General features: G+C 45.5%; 3 protein-coding genes across 5 annotated transcripts in view; all 3 read right to left on the bottom strand.

The window, feature by feature from the left end:
* The window catches only part of SLC4A10 (solute carrier family 4 member 10), a 184,200-nt gene extending 181,470 nt beyond the window's left edge, over nucleotides 1–2,730 (bottom strand). The window contains exon 1 of the mRNA XM_072932145.1: nucleotides 2,660–2,730. The gene's annotated coding sequence lies outside the window, so the exon portion shown is untranslated. The remainder of the gene's footprint in view (nucleotides 1–2,659) is intronic.
* A 1,514-nt stretch (nucleotides 2,731–4,244) lies between these two features.
* TBR1 (T-box brain transcription factor 1) lies at nucleotides 4,245–13,158 on the bottom strand. The gene is made up of 6 exons (XM_030278374.4): nucleotides 11,130–13,158; nucleotides 10,534–10,688; nucleotides 10,086–10,207; nucleotides 9,592–9,750; nucleotides 8,673–8,734; nucleotides 4,245–6,649 (listed from the first exon to the last, which is right to left on the bottom strand). The coding sequence occupies exons 1-6, from the start codon at nucleotides 11,819–11,821 to the stop codon at nucleotides 5,806–5,808; spliced, it is 2,034 nt and encodes a 677-aa protein (XP_030134234.1). The 5' UTR covers nucleotides 11,822–13,158; the 3' UTR covers nucleotides 4,245–5,805.
* Nucleotides 13,159–15,885: 2,727 nt separating this feature from the next.
* PSMD14 (proteasome 26S subunit, non-ATPase 14) overlaps nucleotides 15,886–22,726 on the bottom strand; it is a 46,430-nt gene continuing 39,589 nt past the window's right edge. For 2 of the 3 annotated variants that reach the window (XM_030276935.4, XM_072931581.1), the window contains 4 exons: nucleotides 22,056–22,130; nucleotides 19,645–19,770; nucleotides 18,495–18,557; nucleotides 15,886–16,312 (listed from right to left, as the gene is read on the bottom strand). In XM_030276935.4, coding sequence (XP_030132795.4) covers nucleotides 16,214–16,312; nucleotides 18,495–18,557; nucleotides 19,645–19,770; nucleotides 22,056–22,130 — 363 coding nt within the window. In that variant the 3' untranslated portion in view covers nucleotides 15,886–16,213. 3 annotated transcript variants of the gene reach the window in all.

Below are 22,726 nucleotides of genomic sequence, written 5' to 3'. Positions count from 1 at the left end.
ATGTGTAACCAAATATGGTTAAAGAAAGAAGCTTACTTACAAAACCGAATTCCATAGCATGGCCCACAGAAATGGACATGACTTTTAGAAAGTTTAATTTATGTGCCAGTGCCATCAGTTAAAAAAAAATTACCCAAACAAGCCAAAAAATTATATTTCAAATGACTGAAGTGGGAGCTTGGATGATGTGCTTTGGTAACTCATCAATGTTTCTACTACTTAAAAAAAAAAATCAAATTATTAAGTGTATCCTAAACCAGTCAGTCACTTCAAGGTACACGACTATCACAATTATTGAAAAAGGCCTTGATCCTGAAAACATTTATGTCTGTGAATTTTTAGACAAGTGAATAGTCTTTGTAGGACTGACCTCTTACTTTACGTTGTTCACACATATGAACTTGTATGCACGATCAGAGACTAAGGCAGAAATACACATTTACAAGCTATCAACATTTTACCTAAAATGTCTCTTAAAACGGATTCAAAGTCATTACCAGCTGTTTCTTATTTAAAGCTTAATATCCGTGTAATAGTATAGACAGTTTTACACAGAAGTGTCTGTGTTTTTCATCCTTTTTGCCTTCAGTTTCGGAAAAAAAATTGGCCTAAAAAGTCATCTTAAGACCAAGAATATCATTCATACTCATATCAGCCCCTTAGAATTAGAAACACTCGAACTATGAAAAATCACAGTGATAGCATGAATAAAACATCACTGGTTTTATTGTGTAATATATTTTATAAGGTCAAAAGTTACATCTAATCAGCAATGGCAGCCTTGGATTCTAATGGATTCATAATTATCCTACATCCAAGAAGTAAAATATTACATATGCTCAAAAATTTAAGAGTTAAATAAATATATTTCAAACAATATCTGGTTTTTTCAGACATAAATATATGAACAAATGGGCTTCAAGGGACCATGCTCTGAAATAAGCAATGCTTTTGTTTGCATTTCCAGATTAATACCCATTCTGATAAAAGCATGAAACTTTAGCAGTAAGCTGTGCGTCTCTCTAGACCTACCACAAATATATTATCTGGAAAGAGCTGGGTACTGAATGCAAACAGTCTGCTGCCTTCCCTCTACTTATCACTCTGCTGTTTCAATATTTTTTCTTTGACTTTCTGCCCCCGTATCTTAGCAAGTGACACATTCCCTACTGAAAACCACATTTATGACAAGTTTTAATACATGGAATGAAAACTTGTGTCCATTCTGCATAGAAAATACCTGGAAAGTGTACTTTCATGCAAAATCCTTTCTTTCTGCTTTTCCCAATACGCACACATTCTTTTTTTGTATCACAGAGATTTTAAAATTGTCTTATGCAATTTAAATAACATTTCCAAAAACAGTAACCTTTTTACAGGGAAAAATCAGAGCATTTCCAGTTGACAAAGTAATTTGTGAGGGACATGCAAAGCACCTGAAAAGACAGACTGCAATGAAAACCATTTTAACTATAGCAACAGCACTCACTGCATAATGTTAAAAGGAAAATTATGCAATTAGGTCTCTTATCAGACTTACAAAAATTCAGATTATGCCATTTGGCAGAATAAAAAAAGAAAAATCATTGTTCACCAGCATCTCTCTTGAGCACTACCTAGACGAGGGGATTGATGACCAGACAGTGAAAATTAGGAGGAACGTGTCCCACCTTACGCCTATTCTGCCAATCTGTCTCAGTTGTTCTTCTAGCTCCATAGGTTTACATGATTTTTTTTCCCCCTAATTTTTTTCTTTTTTTTTTTTTCTTTTTTTTTTTTTTTTATGCTGACAAGTAATACAAGACAGATTCTTGCCTTCTTAGGATCTTGCAATCTAGTTTAGACATAGCACGTCAAGTGGTGATGAAAGAAGGTTAGGGTGGGTTTGAAAAGATGAGGATTCCAACAGTAAACGATGCAGACATCAGTTTGGTAATGTACACATGTTTTGCATGATTCATTGGACCAAAATGGCCAAAGGAACTTAAAAAGCTGTCAAAGGCATCTTTACCTCTGACCTACCTAGTCATCCATCTGCTTCCTCATACTGTCAATCAAAACCCTCCCATCCTTATCACTATTCTATTACACACATTTTCCACAACCATTTCTCCTCCAGCTCTTAAAAAATATCTTAGCAAACATTTCAATCAGTCATTAAAAACCTTGTTAAAATATGCAATGTGTCATCAAATATGCATAGCGTACTCGTGCAAAATCTGTAGAGAGTAAATCACTGTATTACATTTGATATAGTATTAATGTGAAACATCATAAAAAGTATTAACAATAGGAACTTTGAATTACTTTCTACAGATTGAAGCTTGATTTTGTGTTATATGAATAATGGAAGGGCAATTGAATAGATTATTTTATACAATAATTAAATTAAAACCCATTCAACATGCCTAGAATAATATTACAAACTACATGTAAAATTCATGCAATTAATTGCTGTTCTAACAAATTCATACACGGGGGGTTGCTTCAACTAAACTGCACACGCTTCAATTTAAACAGTCCAGGTCAAAACCCGCGTATTCACTCCTCAGTGAACGCAAACAATTTAACGGGTTGGTAAACATATGATTAGCAGATATACAGGTGCACCTCTAAAAATAATGTTCTAAAAAATTATAATAGCAATGAAGTGACCTACCGACAGGAAATAGCCTGTTTAACTTCTGCATCCCTTATCTCTTCCAGCCTCTTGCACAAACAGTTATGGAATTATCCTGTCGAAATAGTTATGGGATAACATCAGCCACTCACGCACAGGAAAGAATTTTGTTCAGACCTGTCACACGTTACGTATTTATTCCAGACCCGCTGGATACCCCCCGCTAAATAAAAGCCGGCGGAACCTCGCTGCAGAGCGGTCTGCCCGGGGTGACGGCCCGGCGGCAGCAGCCCCGGCGCGGCGGCGGCAGGGGGGAAGCGGGCGCGGAACGCCGCGGTGCCCCGGGCCGCTCCCTCTGCCCTCTCGGGGGGCAGCGCAGCGGGACTGGCAGCGGCCGGGGAGAAGAAGCGGCTTTTGCGGGCCGAGAGAGGGGAAAGAGGGTCGGGAACATGCCGTGGGTTATTTAGGGTGCGGGAAGCCCCGATGAAGGCTCGGGACAGCCCCTGACGGCGCCGCTGAGGGGGCAGCCGGGGCCCGCGGAGGCGGAGAGGTGCGGGCGCTACGCGGGGGGACGCGTGCGGCGCCCCGGCCCCCGCCGCTCGGGAAGAGGCGGCTGGGGAAAGGCGCGCACCGCCCGCGCTGCTCCGAGGGACGGGCCCGGGGGCACTGCCCCCACGGCCGCTCTCCGGCTGGGGTCCCGGGGCAGGGCCTTGAGCTCGACGGCACCGCGGGGCGGGCGCCGCTCCCCACAGCCGGCGCGGGTCGGCGGCCGCCCGGCCCCTCGAGGGCAGAGGAGGCTCAGGGCGCGCAGGGCCCGCTCGGGGCCCGCACCTTGGCAGGGGTGGAGGGGACGGAGCTCAATTGGGGTGCTCAGGTGCCCCCGTCAATACCGGGGCAGGACAGAGTTCCTCTGACGGCTCCACACCGCGCTTACCCCACCGCGGAACCAAGAGTGAGCCCGGCCTGTTACCCCCCTCAACCCCTGCGGACTCGGTCCAGTCCGGTGCCGGGCCGGCGCCTGTCCTAAAGCCCACAGGGGGTTGTCTCTAAATGGGGCAGAGTCCCGGGAAGGTCGCAGAGGGACAGGGAGTGCTGCAGGAGTGGGGGCTCCGCTCCCGCGCCCAGGGCAAGCTGCTCCCCCGAAAGGGAGCCCGCCCTGGGGGCACTGTGGGGCTCTGCCAGGGCAGCCCCCGCCCTGGGAAGGCGAGGAGAAGCTGCAGGCGGGCAGCGTTGCGTCCCTCGCCTCTGCTCCGCCAGCGATGGCACCCCCCGCCCCGCGCCAGGCACCTCTCCCGCCTGCGAAGTGCTGTCAGGGTTTTTAAGCGTCAAACACAGGGATAATTATAAACCTCTGAAAACCGACGGGGTTTCATCTCACTCTTTCACCGACTGCAAACCTCCACGCTCGGCCACGCGGTGTAAGCACTGTCCCCTACGCTCTTCCAGCCCCCCAAAAAAAGGACAAACGCGGGGCAAGCGGACCGGCTCCGTCAGGGAGAGCAGCGGCGGGACTCCGCTCAGAGGCTCGCGGTGGGCCGAGAGCGAGCGAGCCCGCCAGCCTCTTCCCCGCGATCCCACCCGATCCTTACTTGCAAATCGGCGAAGTGCTTTCTCCAACACGGCGTTAACGTTTTGCCAGGTTTATTTTACTTGTTATACACAGACGATACAAACGGGCAAAAACCGAAACATTTCTCAATGGAGCATGTACTGGTATAAATTATTCAGTTCCACAGACGTAACAGAACAAATATAAAAACCACAACATTCGATTTACAGAAGAGTCAAAAATATACACACGTTTATGACCCTGAATTTCTATTAGGAAATTTCCCCGTCGAGTGTAATCTAGACTGAATATTTAGCCCGATGCATATTTCAGTTCGTAATTGGTTTGTTGTTTTTTTTTTCCTTCCATATAAAAATGCGTTAATTGTATAGATTTGCTACTCAAAATTCGAAGACTTAATATTCTGCTTCGCCGGGGAGGGAGTCCTGGAGGGATATTACTTCTCCTTCAATAGTATAATAAGAGGTTTACAAGAATGATCACTCTTACTTTCGATGTGCATTTGATTCCCCAGGAAGTCAGATCTCGGTTAGCTACTTTATGAAAAAGTCAATTCCAAAACTAAATGCAGTAAAATATACAACTCACAACTCATCTTCACTGGACTACACTATGGTTACCAACAATTCAGTCGTCTATATCTTTTTTTCTTTTTTTTTTCTTTTTTTTTCTTTTTTTCTTTTTTTTTTTAGATTATTCATTACAAAGATTTACAGCAATATAAAGAAAGACGGGGGAACTGCAAAGAAATTTGAAAATAGTTTGTTAGCATATTTGGCACCTGCAGGGACCAGTAATGGATTTGGCACTTGGGGGCAGGGAAAAGGGGATTCCACAAAAATAATATTGCTGATCTCGAGCTATTCCTTTCAAAGAAAAATAAGAGGCAGTTAATTTTGGTTCCAGAAGGCGTTATGCTCTTTTAATCGACTTTCCTATGAGACGTATTTCTGTTCTTTTGAAGGGAAAGCTGAGCTATTTCTTAGCTGTGTTAGCCCAGGGCACCACGTAATTATTTCATGCGAGGAATTGGAGAGAAAGTGAGAAACCCATTACCCGCTGCTACAGCTATGGACCACTGACATTTCCAGAGGCATTTAGGAAGAGTATTTACCTGGGGAGGGGCACGAGGAAGAGGGAGCAAGGAGCGGGGAATGGGCTAAAGAAATTTAAACAGGATCTAAGTTTTGTGACTTAACACTGAAAACAAAACAAAAAATCCAAACAAATAAATAAACCGAACCAAAGAAAAGTAATCTGTTACAATAAAATAAATACTATGTACAGGCATTTCACAGGCTGTTTTCCCCACTATTACTGTTTCCCCTAGAATCCATCCGTGGTAAAAGGAAGGAAGCGCTGTACGGTTTGAGAGTCTAAGCATCCTACTGATCAGTGGGTTTCGGTGCGGCAGTGCCCCCCGCGCCCCCGGGGCGCCGCCGGACCGGTCGGGCGGGAAGCGGGGCGGGGAGGCGGCGGCGGCCGCGGCCGCGGCTCAGCCTGCCTGCCCGCCTCCCTGCCGGGCCGGGGCACGGATGGGGCAGCTAGGGGCGGGGGTCAGTGCGCTAACGCGGAGGAGTTATTGTGCAAAAGGACGGCGGGCCGGCGGCCGCGCCTAGCTGTGCGAGTAGAAGCCGTAATAGCCGATGTCCTTGGCGCAGGTCTTTTCGCAGTCCCGCTGGGTAAGCACCTCGCTCTTGAGGGGCGAGGAGCTCTCGGACACCGGGGTGTCCGAGGGGGAGATCCGCCTCCTTTTGGCCTGCTCGTAAATCCCAGAATCGGAGGAGTCGATGGACTTAATGGACGACGGCGTCTCGATCCAGCTGGAGTCGGACAAATCTTTGGGCTTGGAGTCCTCGGCGCCCGGCAAGGGGGACCGCTCGGGGGCCAGGCTCTCCGCCTCCTCCCCCAGGTAGGGGTTGCCGGCGGCCATGCGCGCCGCCGCCGCGCTGTTGGGCCAGCAGGAGAGCACGGAGCCCGACTTGCTGCAGTACTGCGGGGGGCTGCGGGCCCCCCAGCCCGAGGGGTCGGCGTAGTAGCCCAGCGGCCGCCCGGCGCAGCCGGCCGCCTGCAGCGGCAGCGCCTTGACGCCCGCGGCAGCGTAGGACAGCAGCGTGGCCGCGTTGCCGGCGAAGTCGGTGGCCGTGTCGTAGGCGGAGGCGGCGAAGTCGAGGCGATTGTTGGCGGGGGCGACGAACCAGCGCTGCGGCGAGGGGGCCCCCGGGTCCTCGGCTTGCTGTGGGGAGAGCAGCCCGTTGGTGTGGGGCACGCTGCGGTCGGCGCCGGGCCCCGGGCCGGCTCCTGCCCCGGGATGGAAGCGGGACTTGGCGTAGTTACTCACGAACTGGTCCTGGAGGAAGGAGCCGGCCATGGCGTAGCGGGCCCCGGGCACGATCTGCGAGCGGGGCGAGTCGTTGGGGGAAGGCGTCAGCCGGTCCATGTCGCAGCCCGTGTAGATCCTGCCCAAGAGAAGGGGAGAGAGCTGGGTGTCCGCCGCAGCCCGGCGCCGTCCCAGCGCGCTCCGGCCCGGCCCGGGAGCCTGCGCTCCTCTCCGGGCTTGGCCTCCGGCATCAGCAGCGCCGAGGGCCTTTAACGGGGAAGAGGAAAGACGGGGGCAAGCACGGAGAACAAATCTTTCGGAACCGGTTGGCCATTCCTTGACGGGGCTGACATCCGGTCCGAACCCACAACCCAAAAGCGTGGAATCCCGCGCGGTTAAAGGCTGACCGGTCCCAACACATGTGCAACAGGCAGCCAGCCCGGTCATTTGCCGCGAGCAGCATGAGTGGCAGACTATGGAATTCTATCGGCTGTTTAACACTTATTATTGGGAGTCACAGACGAACCATCAACATTTTACTGAGTTTAAATTAAGCTAATCTTTAAACACCTACTGTAGGAAATGTAAAGCCAGACACTTCCAGTGTTCCCTGCTTGGCCTATATATAATTCTCCCATGCTGGGCTGCAATTTGCGATTATGAAAACTTTAATGGATGAATAACTACTATCTGTATTTAATTCAGGCTAAAACTGTGCTTTAATTAACCCTCCACGCCTCCTGGAATTTCTTATCCAAAATAAACTTGGCCCTTAAACAAATTCAACGTGCTAGACAACATTGAATCTTCCCCCTCCCCCCGTCTCCTTTCAAGTGACGCCCTATAAAGTTTTTTTTCCTATGAAAAAGAGAAAAGCACTTTTGGCTGGGGCCGAAGGCCTTTCCCAAGGCCGCACATACTCTCGCAGAGCACCCGGAGAGCAGGCAGGCTCGGCTGCCGCCCTCTGTGGCACCAGGGACCGCCGCTGCCCTCCCGGTGGCAGACCTGCTCCTCGCCACAACCTCGGCGACCCCCGCCCCTGAGGGAGAGCGACCGCACCACAAGCTGCTCCGTGGGGAGAGCTGGAGCTCGACCCCAGGCCCCTCTCGCACTAGTTCAGCTCTCGGCGTCGTTTCCACCCTCGCCCTGCAAGCCTGCTGCTGGTGGCTGCTGGACCGAAGTCCGGCGGATGGGCTGAAGCAGGCGCTTAAGATACGCATGGGGTGAGGCCAAGGCCGCTGCCCGCCACAGTTTAGAGAGGGAAAAGGGTCCTCAAAGCCGGGGGCCCGTGCCACAGACCAGAGCTTGCAGGGACAGGCGAAATCCTTGCCGTCTGTTCCCCCGGGTGTATGGGCAGCCCTGCGGCCGCCACCTCCAGCTGCCCGAAGTAGGGCAGGGGAATGCCCGGAGGGTCGTACCCCGGGCCGGAGGAATCCTGCCTGCAGGGCCTGCAGGCCGGGACACCCCCGTTTTTGTCCCGAGGGCCGCGAAAGGCGGCGGCGGGGGCTGAGTGCGGATGCCGGCCCGGAGCCGCAGTCGGGGGGCAGCAGCCGCCTGCGGCGGGGCGTCAAGGCCGGGGGTCAGAGCGCTGGGAGCGCCTCGGAGGCGGACGGGCAGAGGCAGAGCAGGGACAAACCGCGATTAAAACTTCAGAGGCTTTAGCTCCACCCAGAAGGGAGAAGGGGGAAAAAAATTCAACCCCGGAGAAGAATAAAACGAGACGAAGACATTTCCTTCCGCACTCCGGCTCTGCGGACCTCGGAATGATGCAGACCCGGCGGGTTGCCGGGGACCGAGTCCCTGCTGCTCCGGTGCTTCTTTCGGAGCCCTTACGCGCAAGTGAAACGGAAGCTTGGAAAGAGGCGCCAAGATACGTGCCAGGAAAAACCAACAACAAAACCCCCGCGAGTGCCAAAGCGAGGTGCGGCCTCAGGTGCGGGCAGCGCGGCCCCAGGCGCGGAAGCGGCCTCGGGGCTGCGCAGGGCCTCGCCGCAGGGACAGCCCCTGTGCCGGAGCGGGCGTGTGCTCCCCTCCCGGAGGGCTCTAGAAAAGCCTGACATTACACATCGCGGTGTGAAATGAGCCAGCCCTCATCCTAAATCTCCCCCCTCTGACATGTGTGTGCAGCCGGCAGAAGGGTAGTAAAAATCCGGTTTACTTACGTGTCATAATTGTCTCGGAATCCTTTTGCGAAAGGGTTGTGGTCTATTTTCAGCTGCGTGATCTAGGGAAAGAGAGGAGCAGAGCACACGTTGTGAAAGCCTGAAAAATATACCCCACTGCAGCCAACACGTTTTTAAAGGACCAAGCTTTACTCTAGTCAATCATACTGCCTTTAAACCGTGAAAAAATAAGCTCTGGCATGCTTATAGAAATCACAGTCTAATTTTAAGATTTACGTTGTTGTAAAAAGTACGAAAAAAAATCAATATTTAACCCCATATTTTGAGATGTGCTCAGCATTCCTAGTGCATGGGTATGAGTATACTGAAATCCAGAAATTAGGCAAAACGTACCGCAGAACGGTAACTAGGAGTTTGCATTTGCATCGAGCAAAATAATTAAAGCGAGAATGTGGTCTGAACATATGTCATTTGAAAAGGGGGCACCAGTCTGTAGCAAAGCCAGACCACTCCGAAACGCATCCAGGCATTAACGAGCTTTTAATTTGAGGAAGTTGCTCCGTCACCCCGGCGCAATCAATGAGGATGTTAATTGATCTTTGCAGACTTAAAGCTTAAGCTAACAGCTTAATAGCTAACTAAGCTGTTTCCGACTGGGAGATAAGCGCCGCGGGCCAGCGCCCAGCCCCGGGCGGAGGGGCAGGATCGCGCCCATCCTGGCGGGGAGGGCGATGCCGCTGCGGGCACCCGGAGGGGGCTCCTGAGGCGAAGGCGGCCCGAGAGGCTCCGGCCGCCCTCGGGATGGCCAGGGAGGGCTGGCACAAAGTGGGGATCAGGGAGCCCCATCTCCCGGCGCCGGAGACCCGGGGGAGGGTGGGCAGCAGCCGGGCCATCCCTGGTGGGCTGCCTTGGGGGGAGCGGGGAGACCGCGAGGGGAATAAACCAGGGAGCTCTTTACATCGGTGTTTTGGTAGGCGGTGACGGCAATGAACTGCGTCTCGGGGAAGGTGAATGTCTGCACTCTGCCCGGCTGGTTGGTATCCTCCGTCCCGTCTTCGTTCACCTCCACCACATGCAAGCGAGGTTGGTACTTGTGAAGGGACTGCAAAACCACCATCTGTCAGGCATGGCAAAAGGAGGGAGGGGGACGCGGGGAGAAAAGAAGAAATTAGAGCGAGAAGGACGAGGAGAGCAGTGCCCGCTGGCCGCCGCCTCCCTGGGACGGTTGCGGAGTTTCCCGGCCGCACCGGACAGCGGTGTCAGCTCGGCCAGTGCGCTCAGGGCCGACGAGGCCCGTGGCAAAATGAAATAGGAGGACTTTCTCACCACCACCCCCCTTTTATTTTCACCTAACGACACGATCTAAAAAAATACAGGTCCTTTCGGAAATAGTAGGATTTTAACTAGAAGAAATAAAAATATTTCTGGCAGTGTCTGCGTTCCTCCACTGACCTGCCCGTTGTTGTTTGATGCTCCTTTATTGTTTGTAAGTTTTAATTTCCCAAAGGAGATTTCCTGACGCATCCAGTGGGCTCCCGTGTTGGGGGAGTCGGGATGCATATACACCCGGTTTCCTAAGCAAAACAATAAAAAACACAACCACATCACAGTTCTCGCCTGTACCCCGGTTCTGCCGCTGCATCCGCACACGAGGGTGAAGAACCCCGTTAAGTGGGCAATATTTTGCTGCCAAAACTCCCTTCATTTTAAACGAAAGGATTAAAACAGCTTTTTCCGAACACCTTTTACTTTCTCCTCCACCCTCCTTTTTTTTCTATTTTTTTTTAAAAACATCGTTGGCCCATTTGCTTTTAAGTCGCCAGAGCCAGTCCGCAATGGCATTAATTAATCATTCTCACCTACATATGTGTCGAGAAAAGTGTTAATTGGAGGAACTTGCCTTGTACATTGGTGTCCGCCTTGCCGCAAGGAACCCATTTGCCTCCCTGAAATCTCCAGTGATTGGGGTCCGCCAAAATTACATCCACAAAAATATTGTAGTGAGCCGTAGGGTCGAGACCAGAAATATTAAAGCTTAGGAAAGGGAACATGCGCCTATAAAAAAAAAATAAAATGAAAAAAAAAGAAAAGGGAAAAAAAAAGAAAAAGAAAGGGAAGAAGGAAAGCAAGCCATCGGCAGCGACAGGCACACGCGGAGCACCCAGCCGTTGTGCTTTATCCGCACGGCTCCCGATAGCGACTGGGAAATAAAAATCAAAAGAAGCCCCCTCCCGGAGTGCCGAGCTTTCCGTGGGGAAGGGCTGAGTGCAGCGGGCGCGGGAACTTTCGGGCAGGTAGAGAGGGCTGCCCCGGCGGGGACCGACTCCGGCCGGAGCCGAGTCCGGCGGGGACCCGCACCGGAGCTCCTGGCGACCGGGGCAGGGGCCCCGGTGACGGGAGAACAGCTCCGCCGGGGCGGCGGTGGCTCCGGGCGGCTCCCCCGGCGAAGTCCGCCGCTCAGCCCCGACACCCAGAAAGGTCCGCGCAGAGCCTTACCTTCCCTGCTTCGTGATGATCATCTCCGTCTGGTGCCGGTGAAATTTCAGCCAGAGTGGCCTGTTGCACAGGTAGACCTGAGCCTTGCCGGGAACCAGCCCCGGCTGGGTGGAGGAGAACTGGTAGAAAGGTGCCCCTTGGTAGGAATGGCCATACTGCTGGGGGTACGGGTAGCCCGCCGTGGGGTAGCCTTGCGGAGAAGAGTTGGACAGGAGACTGTTATAAGCTCCGTTGGTGATCACAGGATGATGAGCCATGTAGCGGCTGGGGCTGGCGATGGAGAAGGCTGGGTGAGCAGGTCCATGCTGGCTGGGATAAGGGAACATGGTACTAGGAGCAGAGGCAGCAGACTGGGGCTGGCTGGACTGAGAGAGCAGATAGCGATCTGCAGCAGATCCATCGAAACTGTGACGAAGCTCAGAGACCCCGTCCAAGACGGGAGAGAGTTTATTTCTCTGGACGTCCCCTGGTGTGTCCTTGGAGTCAGGAAAATTGTCTGTATCTGACTGATTCGTCATCCCCCTGGTAATTTTTTTCAAAGGTGAACTTCTCTCCAGGTTGTCAGTGGTCGAGATAATGGGATGATCATGCAAGGCAAGCTCAGATCCGCCTGCATGTGGGTAACTGCTGCTCACATTGAGAAATTTCTTGGAGAGCATGATAGAGGGAGAAAGACAATGCTCCAGCTGCATAGCTCTAGCACCACAGTAATAACCCTTCAGTCCCTGGATCTGAAAGGGCTTCCTAGTATCAGAAGCTAGACATCCTGGGACCCACACTAGGCAGAAAGCACTTCATCTACCAAATGCTTCCCAAACGTTTGATTTACTTTTTTTTTTTTTTTTTTTTTTTTTTTTTTTTTTTTTTTTCCTCCCTTCCCAGGGAGAAGAGATTGGCCAATTGACACTATGCAGCAATCAGGAAAGACTCACTTTTGATCTTGCTGCTTGTGGAGAGGATGAAACGGCTTCTGCCATTGGTTAACCGCTGACAGTAATTTAATTAGATAGACATTAATTAGGATAATCACCTGGCTCCTGGTCGCGACGATCATGGCAAATTGAAGGAGATGATTTTATTGTGAGATAGAAGGAAGGGAAAGGGGGAAGGGAAGAGTGTGTTTGCTGTGAGAGCTCATTATTATGTGACCTTTCTAGCTTTTTTTTTTTTTTTTTTTTTTTTGACTACGGCTGGAAAATAAATCCGCACCCGGAGATTACCCAAATACTGCGCGCGTGTACCCCACCTTTGTGCGTCAGGGAGAAGAGCGGGTCCTGGGCGCGGGGAGCGCGGGGCTCGGCGGCCGCTGCCCTCAGCTCACCCCCGCGGTTTGTCCCCAGCGGGGCGCAGTCCCTCTCCCCCAGCTCTTCTGAGCGATCCCCGGCGCATCGCCCCCACCCTTCCCACCCGTGCCTGTTTCGCGGGGGAAAATACACCCTCCGTCCCCGCTGACAGTGGCTGCGTATCATCTCTTTTAACTTCTGAAATAATCATAAGCCCCGCAGCCGAAGTGCCCTAATGTATTTGCCGCGATGTTTACGGGTTCTTTAGTAAATAAATATTTTATTTGGGAGCCGTAATGCCGGAGATTATCAGCAAAACAGCGTGGAAGGCGTCCACCTCCCCATCCGTCTCCGGATTCCTCTCCTCTCGATGCCTGCTTTCCCTCAGTGACTCGGTCCCGCGGGCAGCTCTCGGGAGGGGCAGTTCCTGGCAGCACCCTTGCCAGGGGCCGCGGGGTCGGTCGGAGCTGAGAAACCCAAACCACGCCGGTGCTGCGGCAGGAGCCGCCGGCACCCCGTGCCCAGGGGCGTCTCCGCGGGAGCCGCGGCCCGGCTGCGCTGCCAGGCGGGGCCGGAGGCACCGGCCGGCGGGGCCGGGCTGTGCGCGGCCAAGCCTCGGGCTAGTGACAGCGGCACCCTCCAGGACGCAAAGCTGCGCCTAAGAGTTCAGGGGGCCCGCTCGCCACCCCGCCTTTGCCAAGCACCAGTCTCAATTTCTCTTCCTAGGGAAGCCTGCCTTAAGAGTTTAAAAGCACGGGGTTTGTTTTTCGGTTTTTTGTGGGTTTGGGTTTTTTTGACCGTTCCATTTTTCTTAATGTTGTCCCCTTAGTGGTTTGGACTTCAGGTATTTTACAGACCACATGTCTTCCCAGGTGACATCAGCAACCGGCTTCAAATTTCACTGACAGATAATGCAGCCTGAACCACCACACCACATAATAAAACTGAACCACCACATAACTGCCTGAAGCCAGATTGAAACTTTGCAAACTCAAATCCACAGAAGACTAGAACCAGGATGACTTGACAGAATGTGTATTTCAATGCTTTCAAATCCGGTGGCCATTTATTTTTTTGTTGCTTAACCGTGAGCTACTTCGGTTATTTGGTATTTCATAGATGCTGACGCACACACAATCTCTGCAAAGAAATTATTCTAATAAGACAATTTATGAAGCAAAAAGCAAGCAGTTCACTGTTCTACTCGAGTGGTTCAGCGCATGCAAGTTTCCATACACCACCTTCTTTCAGTGTTAAGAAAACGGTTTCATTATTATCAGTTCTAACTAATGTTTCCGACACTTGTTTCACCAGAGCTCACCCTTCCCTTTCCCTGTTTGCAACAACAGAATGGTAATGGACTTATACAGGCAGGAGATGGACCGAAATGCAGATAAACCCTCGGAAACGCTGCCCTGAATTACAGAGCTACAGCCATATAGATGTGGAGCTGCAATGAATTCAGTGGTATACTGCCAATCACATGGAAGTGCTAATATATGCCAAAAATCTTCAGTGCACAACTCCTAAACTGGTATAATAGGGGGGATATGCAATGGCAGGTGGTGTTACAGAATCGTCATAGAATGGAGTGAGGTTTGCTAATACAATATGCCCGTCCTTCACGCTGACAGGTGACAAGGGGTCATGCTGCTAATGAAGGTCTGCTCCATTGCGGCTGGAGGCTCAGAAGGTGGCTGCTTGAAAATCTCTTTCTTCCTCCAACATCATATATGGGCTGCTGCTTTTCAGGTTATGGCATACACACAGTTCTTCCAAATCCTCTGCGTAGCTCCTAAAGCACTGGACAAAAATAAGGAAGGATGCCCCAAAAACCTGCCTTCTTATTATTCATATAACATCTTGGTAAATGGAAAATTGTGTCTCCAAGTTAAACTGAGGAGTGAATAGAAAGCAGGGTACCACAAGCTTATACTACGGGAGATCTGCACCTCCAACAGACTCTCTTCAGCTACCCTCTGCAAGATGTACATTTGTCAAAATTAATTTAGAATATGTAAGACTCACTGGTTTGTCTCCCTGCTTACACCAGCCTCTCACGCATGTATACACTGCAGCACTGCGCTAGCTCCTCTCCTGTTCTGCAGTGCCATGTTACCCACGACCTGCCAAACTCCGTCTCCCTCGTGGTGTTACACGTGTGTGTGGGAGTAGAGAGCGGCAGGGATGCTGAGCCCCCCTGGCAGACGAGCCCCAGGGCAGGTCCCTCGTTCAGCTCCTGCCCCATCTCACCCCGGGCGTGCACATCGGGCACTGCGAGGCCCGACTGCAGCCCTCCTCAACCACCCGCAGGTTTGCAGTGGGAATCTCCAGAAAGAACTTCCATTTAACTACACGCAGGCGAATGTGGTTTGGTATGTCTCCATTTTCCCAGTCTGATATTCCACTGCCTACTGTGGGGGCAGAGGGAAGGCCATAAGGAGGGCAGCTGCAAAAATCTGCATGTTTCCCTCTGAAGTAAGTGCACGCTAAATATACTTTGAGAGAGAGTTAGTCTAAAATAGTAAATTAAAAGGCCTCAATAAGAAATCTCAAACAAAAGAAAAATCTTTGAATGGTAAAGTGTAAGTAAATATGGCCATAAGCCAGAAAATAAAACAATTTAAGGGTTATTTCCTTAAGTATGCAAATAAGAAGTCAATTTTTAAAAAATTATCTTCAACAGGAGATGCAGAGTTTTGAAATATTTGCCTGCCACTACTGTTGCTGTTTACTAAAAAAAAAAAACTCAAACCAACAGTAAAGAGAAAAAGAAAACTTCTGTCCAGACAAATCAGCCTAAACAACATTCAACACTTGAAAAAAAGAACCCTAACAAAAATTCCAATCAGTCCCTGCCCAAAACCCAGAGTCACTCCCCACACCCAGATATTTGGCTTTGCTTGCTTCAAACTAAGCAAACCACCTGCCTTCCTGCAAGTGTTTCTCTCTCCAATCAGCAGAAATTATTTTAAATGTCATAGTCTAGTTGGGACTCTTTCCATATATTTATATATCTGGACATTTCATGTATGTTCTCTCATAGGAGGGTGGGTTCATGTAATCTAGAACAGCCTCTGTCACTTTAATGTTTATTCTCAGAATACTGCTATTTATGACACCGCTTGTGAGAGTTCTGTGATTCAGTTATCAGCAACTGAATTAATTTCCTTAAGGTCAGTTGTCTTCTGTAGATATTAGGGTTTGAATAACATTCAAAGAGAACTGACAAGAGGAATTTTCAGCATTTTGGTTTTGTACATGCTTGGAATTCAGCATGATGATTTTTTTTGTTCTAATCTCCATATGAGACTAACTGGTAATCAATGGGAGCCAAATTCCAGTAGAGAATTTCTGCTTTCCTAGCAATTAGAATTTCAGTAGTTTTACAGTGGGGGGGAACAAATGTTTACTAACACTTTTTCTAGTTTGTTAACTCCCGCTGTCCTTTCTCAAAAAACACTGTCCAGAACTTAAGACAGATTTGTAAATGTATTTTTATTATGTTGCAACAATCAAAATATATATGTACTACTGATTTTCCCCCCCAAATATTAAATGAAAACGTACTCCATTTTTTCCCACATTGTGTTCTTGAATGCTTTGGAATTTGTGAGGACCCTGACATAAAGAAACTGAAGCAAATACACAATTAGAGACTGAGAGGTGTTATAGTGCTGCACTTACATTGCAAATGAAGTCAGATGTCTTGGTTTAATCAAATAGAGCCTCAACAGTCTCTGTTTTGTATAAGAAACAATAAACAAATATACACAGAAAGTATCACCAACGGTAAATCAGTTATTTAAATACAACTGTATCCAACATAGCAGCTAAACACTGGACAATGTTTGAGGTCATCAGCACATCCACATGCTCTTCTAAATGACGTTTAGGGTCCTGAAATACAAAGGATGCCCATGAGAAGAATGACTGAAAAACGTCTCTGAAAGATTTCATTTACTTCAAGTCTATTCAAGATGTCTGTGAGTTAATGAACACAGGCCAGTAATGCTCCTAAATTTTCCATTCTAGGAAGACTTAGCAAATGACTGAATTTCCATGAACAAAATTTTATTAATTCATACTAACAGTTAAGCTGAGGATAGGCTTAGGAAGCAAATTTCTACCCAGTATCTCAAGAGTAACCATGGCAGATGTGAGTTAGTTTAAAGGACAATACACAACATGTGAATTTTACTATACATCTCACCAATATTTTAATCTTAGTTTTGGTACACTGCAATTTGTTTTCAGATCTTTGCAAATGTGTGCTCTAATCCTGCAAAGATTCAAGCATCAACTAACACAGTCTTTGAATAGTTGTGTTGACTGCAAGAAAATTAGTGTATCTATACCCATAAAAACATGAAACGTGAACAATGCCCTGTCAAATGCTCTTAGGAATTGAATGTTAAGCCTGAGCAATTTTCTGAAAATACATACTTTTACACACTATTACTCAACTGATGTAGGCATTTGTGGGCATCTGCATGCAACAATAAGATTATTTTTGGTTGAAAATCATACCCATGCACTTCTTCAGTTTCACCACTGATACAAAATAATTAATCTCCAAATACTGCAAAAATATCAGGCATACCTCAAAAAGATGTCTAAAGTTTATTATAGTATTATTTTAGTAATTATTGTGTGTAAAGAAATTAAAATATGGAAGACAATCATACATGAGAATTGTAACTTCTTTAAAGATGGAATTATGTCAAAGTGTAATGAACCCATTTAAATTTACATAGAAGAGTGCTACTGAATCTGTGCATGCTGCCCTTCTTAAATAACTCCTTTTCAAAGATCAGACAGTTCTCCAGTATTCTTTCGGTTCCTAACAAATTATACACCTAATAAGATCATACCCCTATTGTGAGTGGCTGCTTGTTTACAAAGCTTTTTATCTAAGTTGTGCATAAAACCCCACTTGAAAATTACTTCACTGAACCATTTTTTTCATTTAAAGGAAACTTAAAAATTTTATCAGGAAAAAAATTTTCTTTTTGAAGAATCGTATCAAAATAGTTTTTTTCATGTATGCGTAACAACTAGTGAAGCTCAAGTTCTGTTTGAGATGACATCATAACCCTTAAAATACAACCCTTCTTACATATTTTATGTGTATATATTTATGTATGTGTAGGTGTGCATAAACTCCATTGTTCTGAATGCTACAGAAATACATGAGTGACTGAACAATAGTGCAGATGTGTTATGACATTGCTGCTAGAAGCTGACACATAAGAGCAATCCAGAATCTTTTAAATTCTTCTACTGCTACTAGCAATACAGTAAGTACTGGTTCTTTAAGGACACACTAGATCTTTTAAAAGCTATTTCTTGTTTTCATTGCCCTTCTTGAACACAAGCTCTTACAAATTTCCTTTGCTCTTCTCTTGGTCACAAGAGCACATTTCCTCAGTCTTTATGTTGAAATCAAATGTAGAAATAGTTTTTTGTTGAGTCTTTAAAAAGAAATTATATCTAAACATTGCAAAGTGATGGTAATGAATTGAGTGGGTATTTTCAGTTTCAGTGTGGTCCTAAACAGTTTTCCTCAAATACCAATACAAAGGAACTCAGCCTACCTGCCAAGTGTGTCTGAGAGCTAAGCACTGACAGTGTGTTCATGAACTGAAGACAGGGGCGAGCTGGCTTTTTACATGTTAATGTACATGATAATGTACAAACACACCCCTTCGCCTCTGTTTCCGTGATCACCATTTGGTAAGTGTCTCCACAGTTTGGGTCTCTCTGAGACAGACTTGGATATCATTACGTCTCTTAGAAGAAGTTACAACAAATGAAGAAGGAAAAGGGAAAACTACTAAGTTTCAACACTCCTCAGCACATAATAAAAACACATACAGAACACGGCTTGCAGACATTCTGCCAATTACCTACAGTCAAAGGCCCTGTTCCTTGCACAACTCCAACAAAAATAAATTTATTATTTGAGGCTTTGAGAATATCATGCATGTAGAACTAAAATCACCTCCGCACATGTAAAAAATTAGTATTTAGAATGAACGAAGCATATAATTCCACCTCACTCTAATTCATCACACCTCACCTGCTTGCCAACATTTTTTATTGCCAGCTGTTCAGGTGTCATCTTATCTTCTTCTTCAACAGCCTGCGAAAGAAACACAGAAAAGGTCAGTGTTTCAGATTTCATTTACTTTTCCCCCAAGCCACAGATTCTCAAAATACAATCCTGTTCCTTAAAAAAAAAAAAAAAAAAGAAAAAGGAAAAAAAAAATCAAACAGCGACACATTTGAGAAAGTCAAAAGGAAAGGTACCTCAGCTTTTCAGCAGACGTGGTTTTAATTACTGAGTGTTAGTGCAAAAGATCAAGGCAAATACTTGTGAATGGTTTTACTGTCACCGTTTACCAAAATGTTAGTAAGCAAAATTCTTAAATGAGCAGTATCAATAGTTAAAGATAGTTTAAAACAGTAAAAATAACAAAATAAAACCAAACTCAGCATTTCTATACTGTTTCAACTACTGGAGATTTGATCTCAATATAGTTTTGTACTGATTAAAGTAATTTATTTTAATATATTTTGATACGGTTATGTTGCCTTCAAATATAGTGTCCTCATAAATTTCATCCACTAACTTAACTAGTGAATATAATGCTGAATTTTGGTTATAAGGACTTCTAAGGAGTTAAAAAAATAACACTTGTTAAGAATTACTGACATGATTACTACTCATAGAATGCTTGTTGAGATCTAGTATTTGTAAGAAATATTTCTAAGTGTGTCAGTATTAAAACAGGACAAGCAGCTGTGATTCCTCTTACTTACCACACCAATAAGAAATTTCTTATCTAAACAGAACATTGAACTGGGCTCTTGAATGCATTAAATACTTACAGCCTATCTACTGGACTGATACAGAGAAATAACCTTTACTCTGCCACACTGATCAAACAGTCCTAGACTAAAGGACCGAAAAATTTGACTAACTGCTCATTTTGATCTACAGAAATCTTACATTCTTGTCACTAAGTAAAAATACAAAATTGCTATGATTACTCACATTTCAAAATGTGAGTAAAAGCATGTAACTAAACACATAGCTGATTAGTCTGAACTACAGTCATTCTGAATAATAATCAATTCCTTCTGAAATTCCTTCTGAAATTAGGTAACTAATTTCTTCACTTCATAAACACAACTACACTTATACCATCATTATGGGATATGAATACCTTGTTATAATTCTTAGCTAATTCTAACATCTCCTTCACTACTGTTTCATTGAGTTTGCAATGTTCACTGTAGTCCTGAAGTGTCAAACCTTCCATCCAACTCTTCTTATGCAAATTTAGCAGCATCTGGAAGACAAAACATCTTTAGAGTATTCACCATAAAATCCTTTCAGAATATTATGAAGATCTCTTTGACAGGTAACCAATTTATAGGAAGAATACAAAAAAAATTGATCTTATAATGTCAGTGTTTAAATAGAGGAAATAAAATGATAAACTACTCTACTAGAGTAGAAGATAGATTTGTATACCTTTTAAAGATCAAACTTCTTGAATCCTAAATATGAAAATGAGGCATGAAAACATGGGTCACATTTACTTTGACAGGAATATGTAGATTTGTTTTCTGGGGTTTGTTACTTTTGCTGCAGGTTAAGAATGCACAATTGCCTTGTAGCAGGGCTAAGAGAAAATGGAATATTTTAGACACCATATAGTTGACTAGTTGAAGCCTTTGGCCTCTAATGAAGTTGAAAAATATTTTAATGCTTGGATTAAATTCATAAGGCTTCACTGATCTGTATGCAAGCAACTGACAGTTATGATAAAACAGACTTCGAAAGTGACCAAAGCATGACTTGTGTCTTTGCCTCATACAGAACAAGCAAGCATAAAAACCATAGGATAAAATGTGCAGAGATTTGATGGTGATAAATGCAGGCACTATTACACATATTTGAAAGATTTTTTTGACACTTTCATGTCATCTTGAAAGAGCAAAGGAATAATAAAAATAGCAATTTCTTTATTTTCATGAATAAAGGAAGTGTATTTTGTGGATCTCCTGCACACTCGATGACTATAGGTAGGACCCCTTCAGCAAACAGTCTCAGCTTGCCTTCAATTTGTGAACATTTACTAGACATTTCTGAGAACGGGTAATCCCTGTAATTGCTATCACCTGAATAAAAGTACCTGTTTCATCCTATGTAGAGCTTCCAAAGCAACCTGGCTTTGGAACATGTGAACTGAGCAGAAAGTTTGTGTCATAATTAGTGTTAGCAAGATCTTAGCTGCTGACAGAAGGAGTCGTAGGCAAACTGCATATGGACAGTTTAGCTAGGCTATCTTGATTTTAAAATTAAGGTTTGGTGTGATGAGCTCCTAATCTAATACATGAAGCATGTACTCTTCTTACTACAGATGGAGATAACAGATCACCACCATCACAAGGGGGGTTTGAGCTATGTATGAAGCTGTCTCATGAAAGATGTGAGAGAGTTCTTGCCTCACAGATAAAAGTCTTCCTAACTTGGTCAAGATAATTCTCCTACTTGCAAAGGTAATAACCCACTTATATAAAGCCATTGACGAAAATACACACTTAGAACTTCAGACAAGACTGGATTTGGCAAATGGCTGCATTTCACTGGAAACAATAATGCCCTGGAAGCCTCACCAACATTTCCTGAGAGAGCTGGTTTTGTTCAATCAGTTACTCCTTTCAGTAACAGTGAGGTCTTGGAAGTTTGATACTGCAATAAAAATGGTTGTGCATTTCACACATTCTTTCCAGCTCCTTAACTTGCACACATATTCCTCCACTATTTGAAACTGGGTTCTTTTCTTATTACTTGGAACTCAGAAAGTCTGAATTCTGTGAAAAAACTATTCTGACCATTTCATCATAAGCTTTGAGATCAATTTCTAACCCTAACAAGGGCATGAAAATGCACAGACATATCAGAGAACATACACAGGGGATAGAATCTCGCTTTTCAAGAATTAACTTCTGTATATGATATGTAGATTTTGCAAGTAACCTTTTGAAGAAGTAACTTTTGAAGAAGTTTGATGCAAAAATAGCAAAAGACATTTCTTGTCAGCAACTCCATAGTATTTCTTCTTGTAAATGCAGGACATCACTACTTCCTGATATTCAGTGACGTCTTGTGGAGTTGCAATCATACCAACTTCTGTCAAAGTGATTACAGCAAATAAAAACCCAACATCCCTTGGTTATACATTCTATTCTGGAAAACACAGTTAAAAATTCTCCTAGCTTCAGGAATTCCAGCCTGTGAAAACTGAAGGCAGCTAGTATGTCTTTCAGCTTCATCACTGAAAACTTAAAACTTTGTACAAGCTTAGGTACAGAAAACAGCATGACAACTTTCCATAAGGTGGACAAAAATGTTACCAAACTATTAATATCATCATTAGAATGTGGTTTTGGAAAGTTTCATCACAATGAGTGTTCATTCAAGTGCTTTCTGGAAGAGAATCCACCTATTCCAGGAGAGTTAAAACAATTACTGAAAGTAACAGCCGTTGAAATCAGAGTATTGTCACAAATTTTAAATAGTTTATATAATGCTTCTGGTACTCTGAATTAAATCTGAAACAATTACCTTCTGTTCTAGTTCATTCTTCCTGTAGTTGATGGTGATGGAATAGTAATGTCTGTTTAGTCCATGGATTAGTGCCTGCAAAATTAGGGGAGAAACTGAATTAAAATCACCCACCGCTGAAATGAAGGAGAAAGCTTGTTTCAATATAAACATCTTTAAACACCACTCAAATAAAGGAAAAAACACCAAGAAAAAAAATGCAGAGACTACAAGGAGATATGAAGTAAATATACCTGGTTCTATTTCTCTTTTCGTGTTCATTAACTGACAGTTATGTTTTCTATTTCTAAACCACAGATTTTTTTTTCACACAGTAGCAACTATAATAAGAAAAAATGGTAACTGCCTTCAAACATTTGACCGATACATATGCACAAACATATTTCTCTCAAATCCTTCCTCTCTCAATAAATTTGGTTATCATTGCTATTAAAATATTCTGTTACAAACAAAAGACTATTTGCTATCTATTTATTTATAACCACTGTCAATATTCCCAAGTTCATTCTCCAGGGTACAACATGAAGAGGGATAAACTGAAGCAAGCAAAAACCTCAGTTAGACAATGTGTATCAAATTAACCTTGAATATTGAAACAAATTTTATTTTTAAACTGTAAATTAAGAAAAAAACAAACCACCTTTTTCACTATAATTATGTCCTCTGCAAAT

This window comes from Taeniopygia guttata, chromosome 7 (assembly GCF_048771995.1).
Source record: "Taeniopygia guttata chromosome 7, bTaeGut7.mat, whole genome shotgun sequence".
Taxonomy (NCBI): Eukaryota; Metazoa; Chordata; class Aves; order Passeriformes; family Estrildidae; genus Taeniopygia; species Taeniopygia guttata.
Note: the sequence above shows the minus strand (reverse complement) of the source record. Positions and strands in the feature narration are given on the sequence as shown.